We start from the raw sequence: 22,865 nt of genomic DNA, 5'->3' as shown, positions 1-22,865 counted from the left end.
TCCAGGACCTTCGCGTTTTCTAATTTTTTATTAAACATTCCTCAGACTAGTGCATTCAAATATTCAAAGCATGCCAATAAATATTTTAATACATTCTATCTTTCTCGCCTTCTATCGTCTTATAGAGTTCTGCAAGTGTCTTAGGGAATTCTCCGAGCTCAGTTGAGCTAATTTTTTCTTGACGGAGCGTCCAACTAAGCGCTTTGAGTGTTCTGTGGTGTGCAAACCAGTTCATATGATTACCGCCTTCGCTTTCTATGTCTTCGATATATCGCAACAGGTTCTTTTCTCTGCTATCAGGTTCAATTTGTGTGTTCTCATTAACTATTCTCTTCTCCTCATCTTGGCGCTTACCAGCTATGTTGCTCCTTCTTATTGATGCTCTGTTGGGCTGGGGTATATCTTCGGTCTCGATTGTCTCATTTGTCGTTGGTTCTCTGGGTCGCGCGTTAGTTTATAAAAAATTATCAACAAATACCCCCTACTCTATCAGATCTAGAGGTTCATCATCATACGTAGCCGTATACGTTCCTCTTCTACTCTTGCTTTCGCATACAGTTAATATCCTTTCAACAACACTAAAGGCGAGATAATAATCACCGAGGCGGTTCAAGCCAACAGCAAGATGGTTCCAATTATGAGCATCAAAACCGTATCCATTTTCTCTCACAATCTTGAACGCTTCGTGTAAGTCATCTAAACGCCCCTGCGCGGTCAAGCTATCGATGTATATTGAGAGTGGAAGGCAAAGGCCATTCTTCGCTAGCTTCGTACTAGATGCTATCCTTATCATATTTCCCCATATGTCATTCACAACTGCGTGGTTTCCTACTCTGCGGTATCCATCCATCAACATAGTCAAGTTTTCTATGTTAACTGAAATACCAACTTCTGTCATATACTCAAACGTTTCTTGGGCGAGCTGTGGTGTGAACCTTTTTCCGTAGTTTTGTATAAATGGTTTAAGAACATTTGATAGTGTCTGTTGCTTCGACTTTGATTTCTCCATCCAGTTTGCTCTGGCGTCTAGAATGTCCTGTCCAAGGAGGTTGCTCAGTGTTAGTTTAGCTATTTTCACATTGTCGTCACCACCTCTACTGAGATAACTGGCTATAATTACACCATAGGTAACTGAGTCAGGTTGTACTCCTTCCTCCTTCATTTTGCCGTACCAGAATTTCGCATCGGACATGTGTCCAACACGGAGCATGGCTGCAATTAGTAGAGTGTAATGGACGACATTTGGCTTATCAATTAGTCTGTTCTTGTACCATCTCTCGCATTCTTCGAGGAAGTATACCGCCGTATCTAATCGACCCATATCGCAGGCACTTTGCATTGCTAGTGCGAAAGTCACTTCATCTGCACGAATACCCATCCCAAGCATCGCTTTTATAACCGAAAGGACATCTTCAAAGGGACTTCCAAGCATGACATACGCTTTGAGAAGTGTGTTGACTATCTTGGTGTTGATGACATACTTCTTCGAAATATGTTGATAAATACGCACAACTTTTCGCCAATCATTGGCGTTAGTCGCCGCATTCATCAATGCTGACCAGGTTTCCGTCGACGGTTTAACACTCTCTTTGATCATCTGGCGAACGACTCTTTCGGCCATTTCAATATCTCTCCGTTTGGCATAGAGTTTGATGAGCTGTGTAAAGTGATCTTCTGTGAGTGCAATACCTTCCTCTCGCATAGCTGTGTCAAGCGCCATAGCGGAATCAACGTCGATACGTCTAACGAAGAGCGATAAAAGACGTGCATAAACTCTACGTCTATTCATACCAGGCGTCTTTCGAACCCAGCTCAATGCACCCTCGAGATCATCATTGCGGATGTATGCCGTTAAAACTGCCTGTTTATCTCTGTCTGATGGTTCATCAAGAGTACTGTACATCTCTAGGGCACCATGGAGATCTCCATTCTCCGCAAATGCGAATATCCTCGTCGTTATCGATACTTTGTCAAGTCTATTAAGCTCACTTGTTTGCCCATCTCTTGCAAATGCCTTATGTGCAACTCTGGTAACCTCTTCAGATGGAGTTGGGAGGGTATAATAAACTGTCTTTGCCGCTGTCGTCTCGTTCTTCCGTATAAGGTTCGTCATAAGGATTTTTGCTTGATCTTCTGAGACACTGAGAGACCGGCTGAGAAGCAATTCGTATATAGATTGTGCGCTCGTACAGTAGCTCTGACGACCGTTAGCTATGGCCATAATGGTATCCGCTGCGTCGTTTGATTTGACATGCTCAGCTGCATGTTTAAGTGGCAAGCTATACAGCACCCGACACAATGGTTTGATATGCTCTGAATAGCCGAAAGGGCGGCGAACTACGGGAGTTGAAAGGACGAAATCCAGCCTTGATTTCTTGATAAGGTTCTCGCGTAAAAGCAAGTTAAGGAGGGTGTCACTATCCATATGTTGGATAGATTCAGTTACGAACGCCGTGAGAGCTTCCAAAGTAAGCATATCAGGGAACGATTTACGTCTATAATTCACTGAAGAGGCTGTTGAGAGTATATTATCCAAAATGGAGATGGATTCTGGTATGTTGTTCATACGAGCAAGTGCGCGCACTCTGAGCAGCTGAATATGCCGTATAGGAATGATAGGGGCTGTGGAAGACGTTGACGCTGTCTGGTCGAGTATATGTAGTGCCTTCCTCGCTCTTGTTGATCTATCATCTTTGTTGAGCTGGCTGTAATGCGCGGGCTGATTATCTATAGGTAATAACTGGCTAGCCTCTTCCAGGGTGTGTGTGCTGTTCCTCTGCTCAGCTCTGGGTGTATATCGCCGTCGAGAGTACTAAAGAAGATTAGAAGTTGCCCTACAAGAAATGCTAGGAAACTAACCCTTGAAATGCTATTGTAAAGGGATCCCCAGCGTACTAAGACGGTTCCACCTGTTTTCAGACTCCCGCTCATGGCTGTAGCTCTTAGAGAAGAACGTCCATCAGCTATGGTCAAAATTACGCCAGAATTGCTGGCAAATACGCCCAGTAGGTTGCTTATTAGATTATTTAATACAAATTTACTAGCATTTATTAGTCAGAATAAGCCCAATCGAACCATCCCATGAACTCATCCTTTCTGGTCTCAAAATCCCATCAATAGAGAACTTAGGTGTTACAAAGGACCAGCTTAGTACTATCATACTATCACACAATCTCATACACTCTATACCGCTCCTTCCACGCCTCGTCAATCTCAACTCTTTAGTGTTGTCACATAATTTGCTGACGAATATACACCCATCGATAGTAAAATCAGCTCCTAGACTCACGACTCTAATCTTGGATCACAACAGACTCGAACTCGGCGAATTGAACTCGCTTGCTGGTCACCCCAGCCTCACTTATTTGGATATACGGTACAACCCTGCTGCAGAGACGCCGCGGTACAGGCATTGGTTGATACATACCCTCCCTAAGCTCAGAGTCCTCGATTATGATAGGGTTACCGACAAAGAGCGCAAAGAAGCACGTGAAATATTTGAGACGCAGGACGGCAGACCGACAGCAGTTGCGCAGGAAATTAAAGCATTGAAGAAGGAAGATGTCAGTGAAACATCCAATACTTTCGTGCCGGGAGAGGATACTAGCAAAGGCCGTTTGCTCAGTGCCCAGGATAGAGAGAACATACGCAAAGCAATTCTCGAAGCCAACTCACCAGACGAAGTCGCACGTCTGGAGCGCATGCTCAGGGATGGTTTCATTCCAGGTCAAGAATAATACGTGTAACTCTACAAAAACTTTATTTATACATTCCAGCTAACTAGTCGATGTTTGGTGTCCGTATGTGTTCCAGTAAGCAGATCCATTTCTTTTTTGATTTGCCTTCGTCAGAATTGTTGAACGATCAGCAATGGTCTTACCTCAAGGGCTTCGATGCGCTCGATTTTCGGAAGCTACCTCTAGTAGTGAACGCCACCAGTCTGAATACCGTCACTCTGATTCATTTGCTTCAAACACTACTGTTCAAATCGGTGGTGATCTCTATCATGATTTCCTCTCGTTTGCGCCTCATCGTAGCTCCCAACATGCGGAGACTTTTTATGTAGGTGTAGTTTGGGATAATCATAGAATAAACTTATTGTGGCCTTGCTTTTTACGGTTTGTGTACATGTAGATACAGTGCTGTGAGACATATAATCGCTAGAAGATACTCTACGCCAGATAATTTGTGAATTACACACAACTTTCGTTGAGCCTCACAGGAATACCGTACAGCTAAACATAGGCTCGTCTGTACTAAGAAGCACCTTCCGAATTCGCAGTTTCTTCAAAATTGACAAACTGTTCTCTGAAATAGAGTGTTAAGTGTTTATACAGCTAAAAGTAAAATTACACTCACCCCTCGTATCTTCTTTTGTGTCTCATTCATGGGGATAATGTAAGGAGAAAACATATACTCTGAAAACGACATCATCTACTTCTCTGGTGAATCTTTCAGTAATTCCTATGCACTTAAAAAAGACAAAAATAGCTAAAACAAGTATTTTATAGAGACACTATGGAGCTTTTTGTTAAACAATGACGATATGTATATGGTATCTGTTACGAAAGACATAACAACGTTTATCAATGTAATTTGCGATACAAAATGTTATTAAAGTCGAGTAAACACAAAAATCATCTCTTACTTCAATTATTTAGAGACTTCCTTCCTATTCTGGATGAAACCTGGCTTGGGCTCTAACGATCAAAGTAAAGCACGTGAATTAAGCGATTTATGATAGGCAGACTCTTTAGTCTATCAAAACACACATTCAGTAGTACGTACAAGCCGCTAATAAACACGTCACGCTCCTTGATTAGACACAATCATATCATGTCCAAAGACGCACGAGAAGTTTTCAGAGAGTTATACAACACGACGAGTGTAATCTCCGCCCAGATAAGACCATCTAAGCAATCGAGCGTCTATCTTGCATACCTCACACTATTACAACCGCATATAGAGCGCAAAGCTAAAGTCAAGACCCAAAGAACTCTCGTCTTGGACGATAACAGCCCAGAGCCTATATCTTCCACGATCACCGAACTCGTCGATGTCGTTGACCAAGCTGTTAACGTGCAGGGAACCCATCAAGCGATACAGCGTGCTATAGAGGATAAAGGTAAAGGTACGAAAACGTTCTATATCGATATATATGACCTCCGTGATGGCCAGCGTACCCATTCTATTAACGTCACCGGCAAGCATGGTGCTTTCTGTGCCGATCCGACATTCGGCAGGCTCAGATGGTCTCCAACTGGTAAGACGTTGGCATATACAGCAGACAGACGCAAGCAAGTTGATGACGATGACATCAGTGTCTTTGATAAGCACCGTTATGTTCCGACTTGGTGGGTATGAATCTATGCGTTTGTGTTGACTAACACAACACCTGGGGGTGAGCAATTCTCACCTTCTCTCCAACAACCTAGAGTCTACTATGTAGATTTAGACACGCCGAAGCCAGAACCGAAGGAATTAACTGACCAATTGTCTGAACATTCACTCGGCCAGCCACAATTCGAATCAGATGGCAAAATTATTTTCACAGCCTACGAAAACACCCCAGACGGCCGTCGCTTAGGTATAATTTACTGCCAGAATCGACTAAGTGGAATCTACGCGTTGGATGTTGAAACACAGCAGCTCACACTTCTCTCAAATCCTAAGCGCGCAGTCAGGAGTCCTCGCTGCGTTCAATTGCAAAATGGCAAGAGCGTTGTAGTCTACCTCTCAAACGAGGCTTACGGTCCACATGGCTCAAACTGTCGCATCGAGAGCGTCACGACTGCCGGTGAACCATACGGCGCTGGCTGGGCTACGATAGATAAACAAAATCTTAAGGATCCAGGGTTATACATTGATCAGCTGCCATATGAGCCATTCATCAAGAATGATGCCCAACATGAGTCACTCATCGTCACTTCAAATATCGAAAGCAGGAAAGCAATCTTGGAATTTGACTTGATAACAGACGAAGTACGTGACATTAGCAAGCAAGTCGCTGCAGATGCTGACAAGAGCTCACTCGATTGCTTCGGTGCATTCGGTGAAAGAATAATCATGTCCCAGTCAACATTCAATAAAGCCCAACAAGTAGTCGTCTACAACGGCACATCAAAGGTACTTCCAAGGAATAAGAGTGATTTATTTAGTCAACTCGAGTCTCTCAGAGTTGAGTACGACGAGCGCACGAAGTCATGGGTGTTACAATCAGTATTGGCGAGCAACAAGCCTACCCGTGGTATCATACTCCCGCACGGTGGGCCACATGCAGCAATGACACCAGCCTTCTCAGCCGCGATCGCAACATTCGCCTTGTCGATGAACATTACTGTCGTAATGCCAAATTATCGCGGATCAACAGGTTTCGGCGAGGACTATCTGAAGGAGCTTCTTGGAAATGTCGGTACATATGACGTCGAGGATTGTATTGCCGCGATGGACATGACCGAGAAGGAGTATGCGGTCGAGAAAGACAATTGGTGCGTCTATGGTGGTTCGCATGGTGGATTCCTTGCTGCACACCTTACTGCTCAATACCCTACAAGGTTTAAGACTGCTATTGTGCGCAATCCAGTCATCTCTTTGGCAACGAATTCAACCCAAAGTGATATACCAGATTGTGAGTTATTCATTACCGGTATATAACATTGCTAACAAATCACAGGGTGTTTCGTCGAAAGTGGTATTCCATTTGACCCATCCCTGCAAGCCCCAACAGCCACCCAATACGGCAAGATGGACGACGTTTCTCCACTCAAACTCGCCCAGAATGTCCAAGCAGCAACCCTCCTACTGGCTGGCGCAGATGACCAACGCGTACCAAACCAACAGACCAGAGTGAGTGTAAGCTTTATCATTAATATCGCTAATATATCCCACTAGCACTGGTACCACGCTCTTAGGAACCATCAGAAGGACGTTGATATGCTCGTGTTTAAAGGCACAGGACATCCTTTAGACTCTGTCGAAGCTGAGACTACTGGATTTGAAGTTACATTGCAATGGTTTGAGAAGTATTTCAAATAAACGCAAAACTTAGATTAAAATACATGGATGAATATTTTCTGCAACTTCAAAAGGTAGAAGTAGTCTTACTGGCCATTTACATATGCCTTTCGACTACTTATTGAGGTGCATTTGGCGCGTTTTCATTTGGTGCGATGGGATACTCTGCCGATGGGGGTGCTGCAACTCTTGAGAACCTGTCCATAGCGTCCTGTCTGTATGGTACATTTGCTTGTCTTGCGTAAATGTCTGTGTCTGTCGATCATGAGCTGGTATGTCTATGTAATACACAACTCACAATCGGTGGAAGGTACGACGACAGCAGCAACAGATGTCATGAGAGCCATGAAGAGAGCGCAGTTGAAGTGCATTTTGATCTTGTATGTAGCAAACCAAGAGTGTGAGCTCTTTTATAGGCACTGTAAACAAACATTGCGTAATATAAGTGACTAAGCTGGCAAACAAATTGAATTGTACTCCCAAAGTGTCAGATTGCTTATCGCAGTTTTTTCTACCTCTTTGTCTGCTTGAAATTGTGAAATATCAGCTGTCTTCTCTCTTGAAGCATTTTAAAGATCAACCTCCAGGATGTCTGAACCAGCGCCTAAGAAATTCAAGTCAGAGAACATTCCAGACGTCAGCGAACGCTTTAGTGATAACCTCTTCAATAGCACTAGCGTTGAGGAGTACAGAAATGCATACAAGCAGTCAGAACCATACAAACATGCCGTTATCCCGGAGTTATTCAATAAGGATTTTCTCTTACAAGCTAGAAAAGAATTACTAAAGCTCAGTTTCAAAGAAAAGGAAACAGATATATACAAGGTGAGCTTATCGCAGATCTTATGCAATTCTAATGACACCGCTAGATAACACAGAGCGGTGATTTCTCAAATATACACCTCCTACCTGAAGAAGAGCGCAAGGAGTTACCTACATTACTCACACTACGTAATACGCTCTATTCTGCCCAATTTAGACGCTTTTTAAGGGACGTTACTGGCTGTGGACCGCTTTCAGGCGTAAAAACAGATATGTCGACCAACAACTACGGTTCCGGATGTCGTACGTTAGTATATTCGTCGTTGAATCACACTTAATAGACATATAGACCTCTTAAACCACGATGATGTTATAGGAACACGTAGGATATCGTTTATCCTTTATCTTCCGCTCCCAGATCCAGCTTGGGAAGCCCACTATGGTGGTGCACTCGAGTTGTATCCCCTTAGCACCCCGCTTACAGATCCAACGACACCGGCACCAAAGCCAACAGTCAGCATTCCACCTTCCTTTAACCAATTTGCGTTCTTTGAAGTGCAACCTGGACATTCTTTCCATTCTGTCGAGGAGGTCGCCTTTCATCCGAAATTACAATTTAAGACAGTTGACGGGGGTGTCGGTCAGCGTGTATCGATAAGTGGCTGGTTCCACCGTCCTGTACCTGAAGAAGAGGAGTATGAAGGCCCACAACCGGAGCTCACGAAGAGCTCTCTTGAGCAGTTGGTAAGTGCTCTCCATGAACATCTCAAAATTTGACGCCGTTTAGTATGCAGCTGCACTCCGTCCACTTGGCTCATATGATGATGATGGCCTGAAGAGTGTCGTGGAAAAATTGGATGCTTCTGAAGTCACTGAGTTGGAGGAACTTGTCAATCCAGTCTATCTCGATACAAAGACGATTGGATTGTTACAGAACAAGTTCTTGGAAGACTCCCACATTCTCCTCACTGATTGTAGGTAATCTCTCACTTAACAATATTTACTAACACCTCACCTAGTCCTCAAAGAAGACATAGCGACATCGCTCAAGGAACTAGTCAAAAATCGAGACGACGAGGATGAAGTAACAAGAGGGAAGCGCGTATTGAGAAATGACTATGGTACGAGCTATAAGATACCAGCACACCCAACAGGTGAAGCTGGAGATTGGAAGCTCGTTGGACCACCGCATGTACAGAGATATGTGTCACTCACCAAGCAAGACACAGAGGGAGACCTTTTCGGGAGAGTGAACAAACTGTTTAGCAGCAAGGCGTTCCGAGCACTCCTGTCTATTTTAACGAGTTCCGTTCCCGAAGCACACCTTATAGAAAGCCGAAGATTCCGACCAGGATTAGATTACACGCTTGCACGAGGAGAGAAAAGCAGCTCAGAGACATCTAGACTAGACATAGGCTTGAACCTGACGCAATCTGACGATATTTGGAAATCCGGCACAGTTGGAGGTTGGGATGTATGGCTTAGTGGAGAAGAAGACAGCGATGAAGCAACGTATGGGGCCGGAGACGACGACGGACCGCTGCTATCACTCGCGCCGGAGTTCAACCGCCTCCACATCGTATTGCGTGATCCGGGATTGTTGCACTTTGTGAAATACGTCAGTACACGAGCGATGAATTCCCGCTGGGATGTTACTGGAGAGTGGATAACAAGATTTTTGTAGAGGAAACTAAAATATTTTAATAAGAAACTTACTTATTTACGACCATCATTGCGTATCCAATGGATAACAACAAACCGCTAGAAAGTCCATATCTATTGCACTCCTACTTGGATCAGTGTGCAGCTAGAATGACAGATTTTGATAGGCACACCCCCCACGATAATCTTGAAATTGCTCCAAATCTCGTTGGATCTGATAATCAAGTACTAGGGAATATAGCCGGCGAACTTGAAGACGAGGCGGACGACGATGAGGAAACTGCACACTCACGCCAAAACCTCACTAGACATCTCGCTGAGACCGCGGTTGGCGTGCGTGAAATGTCTAAGCAACTTGGTCGGTTTCCGTTGAAATTTGAAACAATGCTAACTAGAAATTAGGTAGAGCGAGAGTTAAGAGCAAAATAAAGTCAGTCATGATCATCACCAAAGCAAGAGACCATCAAGTTATACGACACACTCGCAAACTGGCCTTATACTTGATGAACACCCCTAGAGGGGACTTAAAAGGACAGGGTATGGTCGTTTATGTAGACAGCCAACTCCGCACATCAAAAAGATTCAATGTTGCCGGTATGAGGGAGGAGTACCCTCATCTTTTCACACCCCGCCCCCGTAGCCGTAGTACTTCTCAGCAGGACTTGAAGGATATGTCTTTTAGCCTCGCCAGTACGAGTATCTCACCTGAAAATAACAAGTTCTTGCATCCGGATCACAACGCACATTCTAAGGAAGAGGGCCAGTTACGTTTTTGGACCCCAGAGATGTGCACAGAGAGCCCACATCTTTTCGATTTAGTTATCACTCTCGGTGGTGATGGTACTGTCCTCTTTGCTAGTTGGCTCTTCCAGACGACGGTGCCACCTGTCTTGCCTTTCTCCCTTGGTAGTCTTGGATTCCTAACCAACTTTGATTTCACGAATTGCGAAAAGGTAGTCAATGGTATACTTGATGAAGGTATCAGAGTTAACTTAAGAATGAGGTTTACGTGTACAGTTTATAGGTGTGTGTTATTTTCAGCTAGAGACCCATTTAACAATACACCAGATCCGAATATCGTAAACAGGATCCAAACACTGAGAAAGCACGCAGACCAGCCGTCAGAAGAGGTGAGACTGGTGAGATTATCATGCGAAACATCGAAGGAAAAGGATGGGATGCTTTGGAAGGTAACACACCTCCAACTACCACCAAGGAAGGTAAAAAGCGTGACAAGGAAATTATGTGCTTTACTACCCGCCCTGTTGAAACATTTAACGTACTCAATGACTTGGTTGTCGACAGAGGTCCTTCACCATATGTATCTATGCTCGAGTTATTCGGCGATGAAAATCACTTGACAACAGTACAAGCGGACGGTTTATGTGTTTCAACACCAACTGGATCTACAGCCTACTCACTCAGCGCTGGTGGTAGTTTAGTACATCCAGAAATACCAGCTTTGCTGATAAGTCCAATATGTGCACACACTTTGTCGTTCAGACCTATGTTATTGCCTGATTCTATGGAGTTGAGAATCTGCGTGCCATTTAACTCAAGATCAACAGCATGGGCTTCGTTCGATGGTAGAGGAAGGGTCGAATTGAAACAAGGTGACCACATTAAGGTTACGGCATCCAAGTACCCTTGTCCAACTATCTGCGCGGATAAGCAATCATCAGATTGGTTCCAATCACTCAATAGGACGCTTCATTGGAATGAGCGTGCACGTCAAAAATCATTTGTGGTTGTTGAAGAAGGACCGGACCATGCCGAATTGAAGAATACTGGTGAAGGTGAAAACGAAGAAAAAGAAGAATATTATGATGATGACGACGATGATGATGATGATGACGATCAATACGACATTGACGAGAATAGTGAATATGGCGATCAATCTATGGGCAGCCTTAGTGGACCAGGAAGAGCTAGACCTATACTATCAAAATCATTCACTTCTGCATTTGAACCTTCAGTATTGAATGGACGTGGTTCTCCTGGACGCTATGCTACGACAACAACACAGCCAAAACCCCAACCAGTGTCTTTGAGACATATGTACAATCCAAGTGAAGAGCTAAGACATAGACAAAGCAGAAGTGTGAGTAAGGAGAGGAACAGCAGGAGCCGTCAACCAAGTTTAGACAATGTAAATGAAAATAGTACTATGGGTACACCACGCTCGAGAATGAAACAGCTAAGTGAAGACACTCAACCACCAATGTCACCAACGACGTCTGCAAGAGCGTTTGGTGTCTATGGAGAGGATGCATCAGAGTCTGAAATGTCAGATTAAGCGGATATAGTGATACTTTAACGATATTATATGTATTTCTAATAAAATGCTTAACGATTTCTTGGTAATTGTAGCGTATATGGTATCTTGATCTACTACATCGATATGCGTGTGCGTTTGTTGGAGTGTACAGCAACGTATAGCTAATTAAATGATAGTTTAGATGTGTTATATCAAATGTGAAGCTGTTCAAGCAAATAACACAAGCTTTCTCAAAGTTACTAGGGAATGAACATGCTGTTATCAGATTCACGAAGGATATGGTGTACGTAGGGCAGAGTGGAGTGGATACCGCGTTAAAATCCTGGTTGTGGGTGCTAACCACTTCAAATTCACCGATTAACGCGTCACAGACAAGTTAGCGTGGTGTGTCTGACGTCTTCTCTAGACAAGATCTGAAATGACGTATAGGATACGCTCTTCACGGCCTATAGATGCGAGAGCAGCAATAACAACGAGGTACATATTGAAGTAAGCATGGAGCAGCTATACAGGGCGATAAAATCAGCGCATGAGACAGACGACGTATTGTTGCGTCTTATGAAGAAGGGAGCTATACCGACTCTCAATTTATCAATAAGCACGCTGGTGTGTACGCCTTTAAGAAGATTATCACCCTAAAGCACCCCTAGAGCCATTACAATAGCAGGTTCACGATCGAGCAAGACGTACCATGCAGGCCACAGAAACAAATATATGTTGATACGTTCGACCAACCGGCTATACCAGAGCGAAATGTGGGTATGTCTCATGATACGAACAAAGGAAGGCTTACAATAAACAAAGGTGACAGTCCAGCTACCGAGCATTCCGAAGCTTAAGACGGTATTAGAGAAACTACGGATTCTTGACAACTACGTTACGATACGAGCTAACTGGGAGGGAAAGCTTGAATTCAGCATCCTGAATGACCAAGTGGGCGTTAGAACGACGTTTGAGAAGCTCGGAGTACAATCGAATGAAGGTAGGGACGTGATTACTTCTACTATTACCCTAACTTTCGTAGGTGCAAGAGGTACGGTTGTGGTAGATAGCAGGCAGCTAATCAAGGTGTTCCAAGTACCCGAGCTCTCTAATAGAGCTTTCATAGGTAAGCTGGCGTTACTCTTGTGTCGATGGTCTAATCGGGATACAACAGGGATATGTAACAATAACTGTATGGCCTTCTACGTGAGTGTGAATGAGAGCAGACATAGCAGCTAGTAACACCCCCTAAGGGCTTCCTAGAGTCGCTCTCCCCGTCCTCAGAGGGCAAAGACGACTATCTGATGTTCGTGATACCGTCGAAAGCGCTCTGAGAGCGTCTGAGGGTTGGGTATAAAATAGAATAAAAGATATTGTATATTTTATGCTATAATTTATATATTCACTTTCATAATAATTTTTTATCTGACGAGCACTCACTCAAGCTCACCAAATCTTCTTTTCTCAGAGCGATACTGAGCAACGTAAGTATAAAATTAAAATTATAGGGAAACTAGTTATGTGGGAGTGTATTATACTAGATTTTATACGAGCATATAGCTATATACCTATATAACTAATAGGCAGCCTTACTGACTCTCACTCTAGAATGGCCCCAAAGGTTCGTAGAAAGACTAGTAGTTGAATGCTAAAATTAATATTCACCAGATCGATCCAAATGTGCGTTCTTCTTTTCTCTCTCGAGCCTCACTCACACCCCCGTAGGAGGTTAAGATCATCTACCTCCGTGCAGTTGGTGGTGAAGTTGGTGCATCATCCGCACTCGCACCAAAGATTGGTGAGTTTTTACTAGCGTTTCTTAGCAATTTGAACAAACTCTAACCTTCTACCAGGTCCACTCGGTCTTGTAAGCATTTTTATTGAGAAGCGCTAGAAATTTAAAGCTAACGTCGCTACAGTCACCAAAGAAGATTGGTGAAGATATCGCCAAGGCATCCGGTGACTGGAAGGGCTTGCGTGTAACTGTTCAACTTACCGTCCAAAACCGTCAAGCAGCTGTCTCTATCGTTCCATCAGCTTCATCTTTGGTCATCAGAGCATTGAAGGAGCCACCACGTGACAGAAAGAAGGACAAGAACGTCAAGCACTCCGGTTCTATCCCACTCGATGAGATCATCAACATCGCCAGAACAATGAACTACAAGTCTCTCTCAAAGAACTTGTCAGGTACTGTCTTGCAGATTTTGGGTACTTGCCAATCCGTCGGCTGCACCGTCGACAGAAAGCAACCACACGACCTCATTGAAGCTATCAAGGAGGGCGAAGTTGAAATTCCACTTGAGTAATTGTATTTGGCATTTTATGTATGCTCAGTATATTTTCTTTTCCTTGCGTTTGTGATTCTCCACCCTCCCCGTCTTTTCTCTTCTCCTTTGTTTATTCCCCTCATGATCTACAGTTTTGTGAAATTTTTACCCAGAACGTCAAAGTCTTTTAGTAACGCTATGAGACCAACGATACCACTAGGTAAATCAGCCGTCTTCGCTATTTCACTATCTGGATTTTCTATCCTCGCTGCTGCTCAACTTACAAATGACAAAACCCAGGACTTAGAGAAAAACAGCAGCAATTGGTTTGGTATATCAACTAGCAGATTAAAAACGATAAAGGAGATAAACCTCGCTAATAAATTACAATCTGGTTTGAACAGTATACGCACTGCACCTCAATCAATACAAAGAGTTTATATTTTAGCTAGTGAGAGTTAGTAACCAGTTTAGTTGATAATACCTATCTAACTCGGCTATATAGACTATCTCACAATGTCAGATGGTCAAAGAACTGTCGCTGGTATTATCGCACTCAACAGCGTCATTTTCTTCGCCTGGCAAGTCCCAAATCCTGTCTTACGTAGCTTCATGAAGAGGCATTTCCTTCATGCACACGATACACCTTTACACACGATGCTAACATCTGTCTTCAGGTTCGTTACTTTATATTATCATTCACTATCAGCATCTCACAATATCTTAGTCATCGTAGTATAGCTCATTTGGGTTTCAATATGCTTGCTCTTTATTCATTTGGCCCCTTGAGTTTCAAATTTTTAGAGAAACAAGAAACTGAACTCGAGGGTACGTCAGTATACAAATGGCTCGCACTGTATTTATCAGCTGGTCTTTTGTCCAATCTTGCATCAACCGCGGCTACAAAGTATACGCAAAGAACTCTAATGCCAAGTTTGGGTGCCAGTGGTGCAGTTTATTCAACACTCGTTATGAGCGCATACAGTAATCCAGATATAAAAGTCAATCTAATCTTTTTCCCTTGGTTTGGTTTCCCTATATCTACTGGTGTACTAGCCATGGTTGGATTTGACATCGTTGGTCTTCTACGCGGTTGGAAGTTGCTCGATCACGCTGCTCACTTAGGTGGAGCTGGTTTTGGTGTATTTGGCAGCCTCTATTTCAACGATATGTTTAGACGGACGAGGGGTGTCTTGGGTTACAACGCTCCTGCTTAATTTATACCTTACATTAGAACATTTAAATAGAATAGTACATTTGTATTTCTTTATGGTTGATCCATCTCCCCGTCAAGCTCACTATCGCTATCAAATGAGAGATGCAATCCTTGCTTTGCTAGTTTCGGGTAGGTATATCCATCTGATGTCGCTGGTATCCTCATAGGAACGAGAAGTGTCAACCACGACCTGCAATAATGTGAGAGATTACAACTGACTGTGAATCACCCACCATCTTCCTTTTCCTACGTTAAAAAACAAACAGAGATTGTTGTATACTCCAAAGTCATATGGGTTGATTATTTCTTGAGGTTTTAACTGCTTATCCTTGGTTGTTTCGTTAGAAAGCAAGGAAACAAGATTATTCAACCAACCATATGACCTCTTTCAGACCACTTCTTGTAATCCTCCTTGTAAGATTTCCTGAAAACACTATTATCTTGATTTTCAACGCTGCTTTCAGCGCGTATGACGAGATAGAGTTGCCAAAGCAACATAATAGCTACAGCCATACCGATAAATATGGCCAAAACCCAAAGTAGAACGACGATAAAAGCAGGTGTTCTGTAAGTCCAAGCGTTTTTAATGTGCGGGGATGTCGATCTTCTTACTGGTAGGGCAAGTTTAAACACAGGCGTGAATCCCAACCATACGACGATAAATGCAGCTGTAGAAAGGTAAAACCTTAATTATGTCAACTAAATTGATGTCTTTTGATGAAACTCACATGAAAAGAACGAAATAACGCTCATTATTTAAACCAACGCATTGATTTATCCAAGGACAGTGATGATCGTATTTTAATACACATCTCTTACATACTTTACAATGATGTGTGCGTTCCGGTTTGACTTGGTTGCATTTCTGGCATACACGAACATTACCACCAACGTAAGAGGCTGAAAATCCTGGAGAGACCATGATAGAGCAATAGTAGTGATAGAATATCATAGTTGCGTGCCATAAACAATAAAATAACGCGATATATTGAGAAGTTGGATGAGATTGAGGGAAGTTATACGGGAATACGACTTCAACTGTGTACCTTTATTAGATTTGAAATATCTACAACATCCAGTTAGACACCTACAAAATGCAATTGTACATGGTATAAGCAAAATAACAGCGAAGAAGACAAAAAGTGGTCCGGTCATGCCGACGAATTTGTCCATCGAACGCTCAAATCTGCGAAAAAGCCTATGCGTACACCCAACCAGCCGCCTTGGAATTGAAGGCATTCTTCTTCTTTTTGTTTTTCTTCTTTTGACTTTCTATCGTCGTTTGATAAGAAGCGAAGATCACTATCGCAATGGAAAATTGAACTAAAAAATGGTAACGACGAGAAACAAAAGCAAGACACAGTGGCTTCTAAAGAAGAAGGATAGTAAGAGCGATAGCATCCAGCCATCAGCATCGAAAGCCAGGCAATTACTCACTAAAGAAAATCTCAAGAAACACAACGCCCAGTATACAGCACACGGTAATAAAGAGAAAGGCAATTCTCTATTACCAAATAAATGCAAGAAAACCACCGCGGAGGATAACCACATAACCGAGATGACACCCCGCAAATTATCCCGTATCAAAGAGTTCCAAGCAATAGACAGCTGGGAACTAGATGAGGAGCTCGTTCTTTTCTAAATAACATGCATCTATCCAGTCTACTCCATTTCATTTACAGCCTTCTGTATCTCACTCTTGCGAACTTCGTTGTTCTCCTCCCACCAATCCCTACCTTGCTCGTCGATCCAGTTCGGCAGTGGTGCTTCGAAACACCATTCAGGACTAGTATAACGGGTCGCATGGAGATATATGAATAACTTCTCGCGCGGTGGGTCTTCGATAAGCGGTATAAAGCACGTAGGACAATATCCACCCAAACCTTGAGTAATTTTCTCCAAATTTTCTTTCTCTTCAGCAGCATCATTGGCCTTCTTACTATCAAAACCTAGTACATCTCTCCATCTTGCCCATCCATCACTCTCATCTTTCTGAGCACGTAAACGACGTATGACCTCTTTGTACTCTTCATCAAGTTCAACTGGACTGTTGAAGCCTATATCCTGGTCACTCCGCACCAGCTGCTTGTCATCCTCAGCCATGTGTTTTTCGAGTACTTCTATTGGTGCATTCTGCTCTTTCTTCTGCTGGTATATCTCATCGAGGATTCTTCCAGTTGAATAAGCAGGCCAACCGCCTTTTCCGCGCTTTTCACCCCATATGTCGTGCCCAGAGTAGAGCGGATCGTTCGCAATAGGATGTCCAAGGTACTGAAGGTGAACACGCAGCTGGTGTGTGCGTCCAGTCAATGGTTGACAATACACAACACTTGTGTCTGTTGCTTCATCATACGACATCCTTTCAAATATCGTCTTGGCAGATTTACCATTTTTATGTCTAATAACTAAGCCCATTTGGCGATCAACTGTAATAATTGGCTCATCTACGACCTCTCTGTCAGGGAATTTACCAATTACTTTAGCGATATACTCCTTCTTAATGCTTCCCTTCATAAATGCTGCACCAAGTTGCGATCCTGCGGCTTTTTTAGTTCCTATAACCATTACACCGGATGTCAGCCTGTCGAGTCTGTTGCAGCAGTACAAATTTTCGATAGCATGTTCGTCTTTGAGAATTTCGAGCAGGGTGTTCTTTCTATAGCGTCCTGTAGGGTGTACAGGCATAGAACCAGGTTTGCTCACTACAAGCCAACCTTTTTCGTCGTCCCTGTATATAATGACAGGTAATTCTGCTACCACCGGTGGTTCATGAGCATGTACTTTATTTCTATGGAAGTGTAAATGGGTGTATATTTGTGTGTATTGTACATACTGTATCAAATCACCATTTCTAAGAGCTGAATCGAGTGTTGCCTTCTCTCTATTGATCGTAGCGATACCAGACTGAATAGCCCATTCCTGAGTATGTCAATTGTGGTTTATTAGTTAGACAAAGTATCCCACATAGTAGCTTTTCGACCTGTCTCTGAATTCCGTCGTACATCTGAACAAAGAAGATTAGTGGAATGGCGAATGAGAGGATATACGAACACTTCAACTAGTTTCCTGCCAAACCAACGCTCCTACGAGTTTATTTAGACAACCAAAACCAACTTCCCTTAATGTACAAACCTTCGCGTAAGTTTGATAAACGTAGTAATATGGGAGGACGCAACGTAAGCCATTTTTGTTAATAATCTTTGGTGGATCTGCAGCTAATACGTCTCTGACATTTGTTTTCCGTTGTTGAGGCATTCCCCTCCTTCTCATATAACTTTGATATGGTAGTCAGTGAAGAAGAAGACATAAGCGACAACGAACTACTAGAAGGATTAGAGGATGATGAGTACAGGGAGAAGCGTATAAGGGATATGCAGAATGAGATAAAACGTAGACAAATAGAAGCTGAATTCGTTAGTAACGGAGGATATAGAGAGTATACATCTGAGAGGGAAGTTATGGACGTTGGATTGTAAGCTAAAGTAGACTACTAGTTAATAAACTCATAATATAATAGAAAGGAAGCAAAAGCAGTCGTTCACTTCTTCCATCCGAGGTTTAAGCGTTGCGAGATTATGGATAACCATTTAGAGGTGCGATAATGGTATATTAGCATACAAATCCTAACACCAATCTCAGCTAATCGCTTATCAGCATCCTTCTACGAAATTTATAAAAGTGAATGTTGAGAATGTACCATTCTTAGTTGAGAAGTTGAAAATAAAGGTTCTTCCTTGCGTTATTATATTCAAGCAAGGTGTAGCTAAAGAAAGGTAGGATTTTTACACGCGTTTCATATAGCCAAAGCTTATTGTTCAAAGGTTGATTGGATTTGAGGAACTCGGGAATGAGGACAATTTTAATAACAAAATATTAGAGTGGAAGTTATTCCAAATGGGTAAGTACTATTGTTCAATGCAATCTATTTTAAATTCTAAATATACAGGTGCAATTTCTAGTGCGAATGACAATAATGATAGACAGGAGGAAGGAGAGAGCGATTTTGACGATTAATAAATTTCATCGAAGGGCCTTGTATCATTGTAACAGCTCTCGAAAACCTGATTAACGACACTTTCTGCTTGTTCTGCTGATTTACAGTTAAAATTTGCTTGTAATGACAAAATTGCTCTTCTTCGTACGCATTCTTGTTGGTGTTTATTAAAGCCGACATTCCCTCTTGCGAACTCTCTGAAAAATTTACAATCACCACTTAGATTTGCTGCTCTAATTTCAGAACAAGCGTGATGTTTCAAATTGTTCCAATCAACTTTAAAGCGGTGATGATCCCAGCTGTGAATCAACTCATGGGACAAAATGTCTTGCATTTGATTATAACTGAATATTTTATTACTACACAATAAAATACCATTCTGGGGAGAGAAACCACCACCGCGTGTTGCAGAACAAGGTCGGCAATGTATTGCGTCGCTTGGATTAAAATCAACACCAATCCTTCGTAAATGTTCAACTAAGAATATTACCAAAGGAGAAGTCTTGAGAAGACTTGACTTGTACTTCTCGCACCTCTCAAAATCCTTAGCTTCCACCCAATTTTTGTATTCTTCTTCCGATAAACCAATGCCTGAAATCAATTTAAACTTATTTAACCATTTTTTATTGAAATCATCCTCGGCAGTCATCGTCATACGCACAGACGCAGTCCTGACATAAACCATCAAAAAGGAGGAAATAAAAAATAAAAAATTAAATGAATAACCATTCTAATGATAAAATTGTAATGAACGGTTTATTCGACGCACCAAAAAAACTCAAGGGTTTGTCAATAGCGCAAGTCGTCGGAGAAGACAATGACGAGGAAGCTACAACCCAGAAGCCAGACTGGATAAAGAACGTTAAAGGTACTAGGCTCGACCCTCAAAGGTTAGCCCTCGTAGCTAGCGTATTCGGTTACAAACTCTATCAGGCTCCGAGAAATCAACTCAAATCTGGTTATTTATTGAGTGTTATACCACCGAAGTCTCTCTCTATTAAGAGAAACAATCACAATCAACTCAATAGAGGTATTCTTTTACCCTTAGAGCTTTCGATTTCAGCTCAAAGAGCTTCGATTGCTAGAGAATTCAACTTACCAAGCTCAGGCGGTTTGATCATTTATCTTATAAACGAAGTACAGGATATTAATAACGACAAGGAGCTCATTGATGAGCCAGGTCCTCTCATAAACGAAAAGTCATGGAAATTACTTTGGAAATCTTTCTTCCACTCTCCAAATTTTGAAGAAAGACATCCAGACAAGTTACCAAATGATCCGGAATCTGACCAGCCAAATTCAACTCCACCTTCTTTAAAGGTTCCGACTCAGCATCAATCAATAGCAGGAAAAATCGAATTTGATATTGACACATCCTCTAAATCAGGACATTGGTATAAGAACTGGCCTTCTCAGACTCCTCAAACGAGTTACAACGAAAACGAACAACGTCCTTTCAGGTTACGTTCAAATACTCAAGAGATCGTTTACAGTCACGACAACTCTCAAGTTCCTACGCCTGCTGCTTTATCTGCAGCGGCTAAAACGAAGTTAGATACCACACAACAGGATTCTCCGAGATCAACTTCAAGTTTACCTTATCGAGCATTCGAATTAGAAACTATCCAATCTCTTTTACAACCAGGTTCTAAAGTTCAATCAGGTAGGAACTCCCCAACATCACAATCTAGAGCTGGCTCTCCAAGTGGTGCTCGCAACAGAGGTTCTGTTCACGTCATGCAAGACACACTCGATGAACTTGAAAAAGCTCTTGCTGATCTTAGTCCAAGACCTATTGAACAAAATCAGGATTTTGGTCAGCGCCGTGATGCTGTACACAAAGCCGCTCGCACATTATCTAAAATTGGTAACAGAGAAGGTTTCCATTTACCACGCAAAGACGATGGTACATTGAAAGCATTCGATGAGCTAACGGAGGAAGATGAAAATAATTGTGGGTTACTTAATTTTAAAAAAAGTTAACTACTAACACCAATTTTCAGTTGAGCAGCACGGCACAGCTAAAAATAAGAGCGACTTAGAGAATGACTTAGTTGGTTCTGTAGATGGATATCGCGAAGATGATGAGCCTATCGATGTTCCAAAATCCCCATCAAGATCCACAGAATCACGTAGTAACAGTCTATCAAATAGCAGTGAAAGTAATCAAAACGAAAGATTGACTGAAACACCCGCAACTGAGACTGATTTAAGTAGATACACACCACCACCTCAAACGCAAACGCAAACAAAACCACATTTAAGTATCACAACCAATCAAAACCCTCAATTCAACATCTCACCATCGTCGCCAACGCCTATACCAAAGACTGCACCAGCTGAAGCAAGTCAAATGCATGCACCTTCACCACCACGTTCCGCCATACCTAAGTCACCCTCGATCGCAAGCGTTGAAGAAAGACGATCTATAACCAAAACTCCATTCAGCTTTGGTAGTCGTCGCAAAGAATCAATACAAATTGATAGGAAAAACAGCACCGAATCGAAGAGAAGTCTTAGTATTAAAGATTCCGGTTCTAGTTTAGATGGTTTGGGAATTAGAGGTTTAAAATTCTGGTCATCCAAATCTAATCAGAACAACAATCAACAACATCGACAAAGAGAGCCTAGTATAACTATGCCAGTGGGTGTTGTTAAAACTGCATCAGGTGGTCCAGGTAAATTAGCCAATACTGGCCATTCTGGAAATTCACCAAACGGTTTGCCTAGTAGGGCAGAGTCGATGAGGTCTGTATCACCAACATTCTCCAACAATGACAACGGTAATAGCTCGACAACGTCGATGATTGAACATTTTCCTGATAGTCGATACCCTAAAGATGTAGAACTGGGTGATGGAAGGCGTAAGTAGAAAGATAATTCAGAGAACAAAACTAACGACATAAAGCTGAAATGATACCATTACCACCATCAGTTCGTCAGAATAGTGTGGAAAGCATACATACACACAGGACACAATCATCAACGTCAACTGCTGGTTCTTTAAAGGGACGAGGATTTATGCCACGCAAGCAGTCACTCGATTATAGTACTCTTCCAACCGCATTGCCTTCAACTGGATCCCACTCAACGCCATTGCCAAGTACTGCGACATTCGCGCTCCCTGAAGCTATACCTGAGAATCTCGAAGATGCTCGCCGAGGCTCAGCAGACTCTGAACAGCGGAAAATCGATGAAATAATATCCAAAGAACGTGAAAAAGATTTCGAAGCTAAGGTGGAGGCTTTCGAACAGGAGCAGCTCGCGTCGCAAGCTCGAGCTAAAGCATTGACACAACAGGAGGAGACAAGAAAAGCCATCAAGCAGGAAGAACAAGACCCAGAACCAAAGAAGAAAGGTGAGCCTGGTTCTAGATTTAGCGCTAGTCCACCTCCTTCTCCTCCACGGAAATTACCAGCGGTTCCTGTCTTTTCAAGGAAGCGCAGGGATTAGCGCTAAGGATTAACTCATGCACTCTTTAATTAATCGGATCGTCGTTTTACATACATTAGGGACCCTCTTAATTTTTTTTTCGTGTTCTTTTATATTCCGGAAAATGTTACACAAATTATATGTACATGTATTATTTGATTTGTTATATTTGAATATGCATATGTTTATGAAAATTTTAATGCTTTGGAATGAAGACGCACTAAAAGAGTACTAAATAATTATTTCAATTTTCCTAAA

General features: G+C 42.4%; 12 protein-coding genes across 12 annotated transcripts; 9 read left to right on the top strand and 3 right to left on the bottom strand.

Annotated features, from left to right (window-relative positions):
• Nucleotides 1-85: 85 nt before the first annotated feature.
• Nucleotides 86-1,959, bottom strand: WALSEDRAFT_53199 (hypothetical protein; the record flags this gene model as incomplete). The annotated part of the gene is made up of 3 exons (XM_006955888.1): nt 486-1,959; nt 184-437; nt 86-129 (listed from the first exon to the last, which is right to left on the bottom strand). The coding sequence occupies exons 1-3, from the start codon at nt 1,901-1,903 to the stop codon at nt 86-88; spliced, it is 1,716 nt and encodes a 571-aa protein (XP_006955950.1). The 5' UTR covers nt 1,904-1,959.
• Nucleotides 1,960-2,944: 985 nt separating this feature from the next.
• WALSEDRAFT_30853 (L domain-like protein) lies at nt 2,945-3,776 on the top strand. Its single transcript, XM_006955887.1, has 2 exons — nt 2,945-3,005; nt 3,055-3,776. The coding sequence occupies exons 1-2, from the start codon at nt 2,966-2,968 to the stop codon at nt 3,735-3,737; spliced, it is 723 nt and encodes a 240-aa protein (XP_006955949.1). The 5' UTR covers nt 2,945-2,965; the 3' UTR covers nt 3,738-3,776.
• Nucleotides 3,777-4,779: 1,003 nt separating this feature from the next.
• Nucleotides 4,780-7,073, top strand: WALSEDRAFT_34701 (alpha/beta-hydrolase). The gene is made up of 3 exons (XM_006955886.1): nt 4,780-6,628; nt 6,674-6,846; nt 6,892-7,073. The coding sequence occupies exons 1-3, from the start codon at nt 6,067-6,069 to the stop codon at nt 7,033-7,035; spliced, it is 879 nt and encodes a 292-aa protein (XP_006955948.1). The 5' UTR covers nt 4,780-6,066; the 3' UTR covers nt 7,036-7,073.
• A 515-nt stretch (nt 7,074-7,588) lies between these two features.
• On the top strand, nt 7,589-9,492 carry WALSEDRAFT_59103 (hypothetical protein). The gene is made up of 5 exons (XM_006955885.1): nt 7,589-7,839; nt 7,884-8,079; nt 8,126-8,520; nt 8,564-8,750; nt 8,796-9,492. The coding sequence occupies exons 1-5, from the start codon at nt 7,603-7,605 to the stop codon at nt 9,458-9,460; spliced, it is 1,680 nt and encodes a 559-aa protein (XP_006955947.1). The 5' UTR covers nt 7,589-7,602; the 3' UTR covers nt 9,461-9,492.
• A 24-nt stretch (nt 9,493-9,516) lies between these two features.
• On the top strand, nt 9,517-11,812 carry WALSEDRAFT_59101 (ATP-NAD kinase; the record flags this gene model as incomplete). The annotated part of the gene is made up of 3 exons (XM_006955884.1): nt 9,517-9,796; nt 9,841-10,462; nt 10,507-11,812. The coding sequence occupies 3 exons, from the start codon at nt 9,520-9,522 to the stop codon at nt 11,732-11,734; spliced, it is 2,127 nt and encodes a 708-aa protein (XP_006955946.1). The 3' UTR covers nt 11,735-11,812.
• A 92-nt stretch (nt 11,813-11,904) lies between these two features.
• On the top strand, nt 11,905-13,051 carry WALSEDRAFT_59100 (hypothetical protein). The gene is made up of 8 exons (XM_006955883.1): nt 11,905-12,044; nt 12,088-12,100; nt 12,146-12,322; nt 12,367-12,471; nt 12,521-12,698; nt 12,741-12,824; nt 12,873-12,904; nt 12,952-13,051. Exons 1-8 carry the CDS (start codon nt 11,995-11,997, stop codon nt 13,030-13,032), a joined length of 720 nt encoding a protein of 239 aa, XP_006955945.1. The 5' UTR covers nt 11,905-11,994; the 3' UTR covers nt 13,033-13,051.
• Nucleotides 13,052-13,307: 256 nt separating this feature from the next.
• WALSEDRAFT_49777 (hypothetical protein) lies at nt 13,308-14,004 on the top strand (the record flags this gene model as incomplete). The annotated part of the gene is made up of 3 exons (XM_006956067.1): nt 13,308-13,319; nt 13,424-13,496; nt 13,640-14,004. 3 exons carry the CDS (start codon nt 13,308-13,310, stop codon nt 14,002-14,004), a joined length of 450 nt encoding a protein of 149 aa, XP_006956129.1.
• A 189-nt stretch (nt 14,005-14,193) lies between these two features.
• Nucleotides 14,194-15,256, top strand: WALSEDRAFT_42280 (hypothetical protein). The gene is made up of 3 exons (XM_006955882.1): nt 14,194-14,422; nt 14,471-14,642; nt 14,693-15,256. The coding sequence occupies exons 2-3, from the start codon at nt 14,482-14,484 to the stop codon at nt 15,180-15,182; spliced, it is 651 nt and encodes a 216-aa protein (XP_006955944.1). The 5' UTR covers nt 14,194-14,422; nt 14,471-14,481; the 3' UTR covers nt 15,183-15,256.
• Nucleotides 15,257-16,814: 1,558 nt separating this feature from the next.
• WALSEDRAFT_59096 (pseudouridine synthase) lies at nt 16,815-18,438 on the bottom strand (the record flags this gene model as incomplete). Its single annotated transcript, XM_006955881.1, has 5 exons — nt 16,815-17,969; nt 18,015-18,100; nt 18,146-18,185; nt 18,233-18,264; nt 18,314-18,438. Coding segments are annotated over 5 exons (1,409 nt in total), but the record flags the coding sequence as incomplete, so codon positions are not given.
• A 42-nt stretch (nt 18,439-18,480) lies between these two features.
• On the top strand, nt 18,481-19,817 carry WALSEDRAFT_34689 (thioredoxin-like protein). Its single transcript, XM_006955880.1, has 5 exons — nt 18,481-18,653; nt 18,699-18,774; nt 18,821-18,954; nt 19,003-19,079; nt 19,128-19,817. Exons 1-5 carry the CDS (start codon nt 18,553-18,555, stop codon nt 19,193-19,195), a joined length of 456 nt encoding a protein of 151 aa, XP_006955942.1. The 5' UTR covers nt 18,481-18,552; the 3' UTR covers nt 19,196-19,817.
• On the bottom strand, nt 19,130-19,824 carry WALSEDRAFT_34687 (hypothetical protein; the record flags this gene model as incomplete). Its single annotated transcript, XM_006955879.1, has 1 exon — nt 19,130-19,824. The coding sequence occupies one exon, from the start codon at nt 19,822-19,824 to the stop codon at nt 19,192-19,194; it is 633 nt and encodes a 210-aa protein (XP_006955941.1). The 3' UTR covers nt 19,130-19,191.
• A 98-nt stretch (nt 19,825-19,922) lies between these two features.
• WALSEDRAFT_66971 (hypothetical protein) lies at nt 19,923-22,805 on the top strand (the record flags this gene model as incomplete). Its single annotated transcript, XM_006955878.1, has 3 exons — nt 19,923-21,129; nt 21,179-22,039; nt 22,084-22,805. The coding sequence occupies 3 exons, from the start codon at nt 19,923-19,925 to the stop codon at nt 22,626-22,628; spliced, it is 2,613 nt and encodes an 870-aa protein (XP_006955940.1). The 3' UTR covers nt 22,629-22,805.
• Between the last annotated feature and the right edge of the window lie 60 nt (nt 22,806-22,865).

This window comes from Wallemia mellicola (assembly GCF_000263375.1).
Source record: "Wallemia mellicola CBS 633.66 unplaced genomic scaffold WALSEscaffold_1, whole genome shotgun sequence".
Taxonomy (NCBI): domain Eukaryota; kingdom Fungi; phylum Basidiomycota; class Wallemiomycetes; order Wallemiales; family Wallemiaceae; genus Wallemia; species Wallemia mellicola.
Note: the sequence above shows the minus strand (reverse complement) of the source record. Positions and strands in the feature narration are given on the sequence as shown.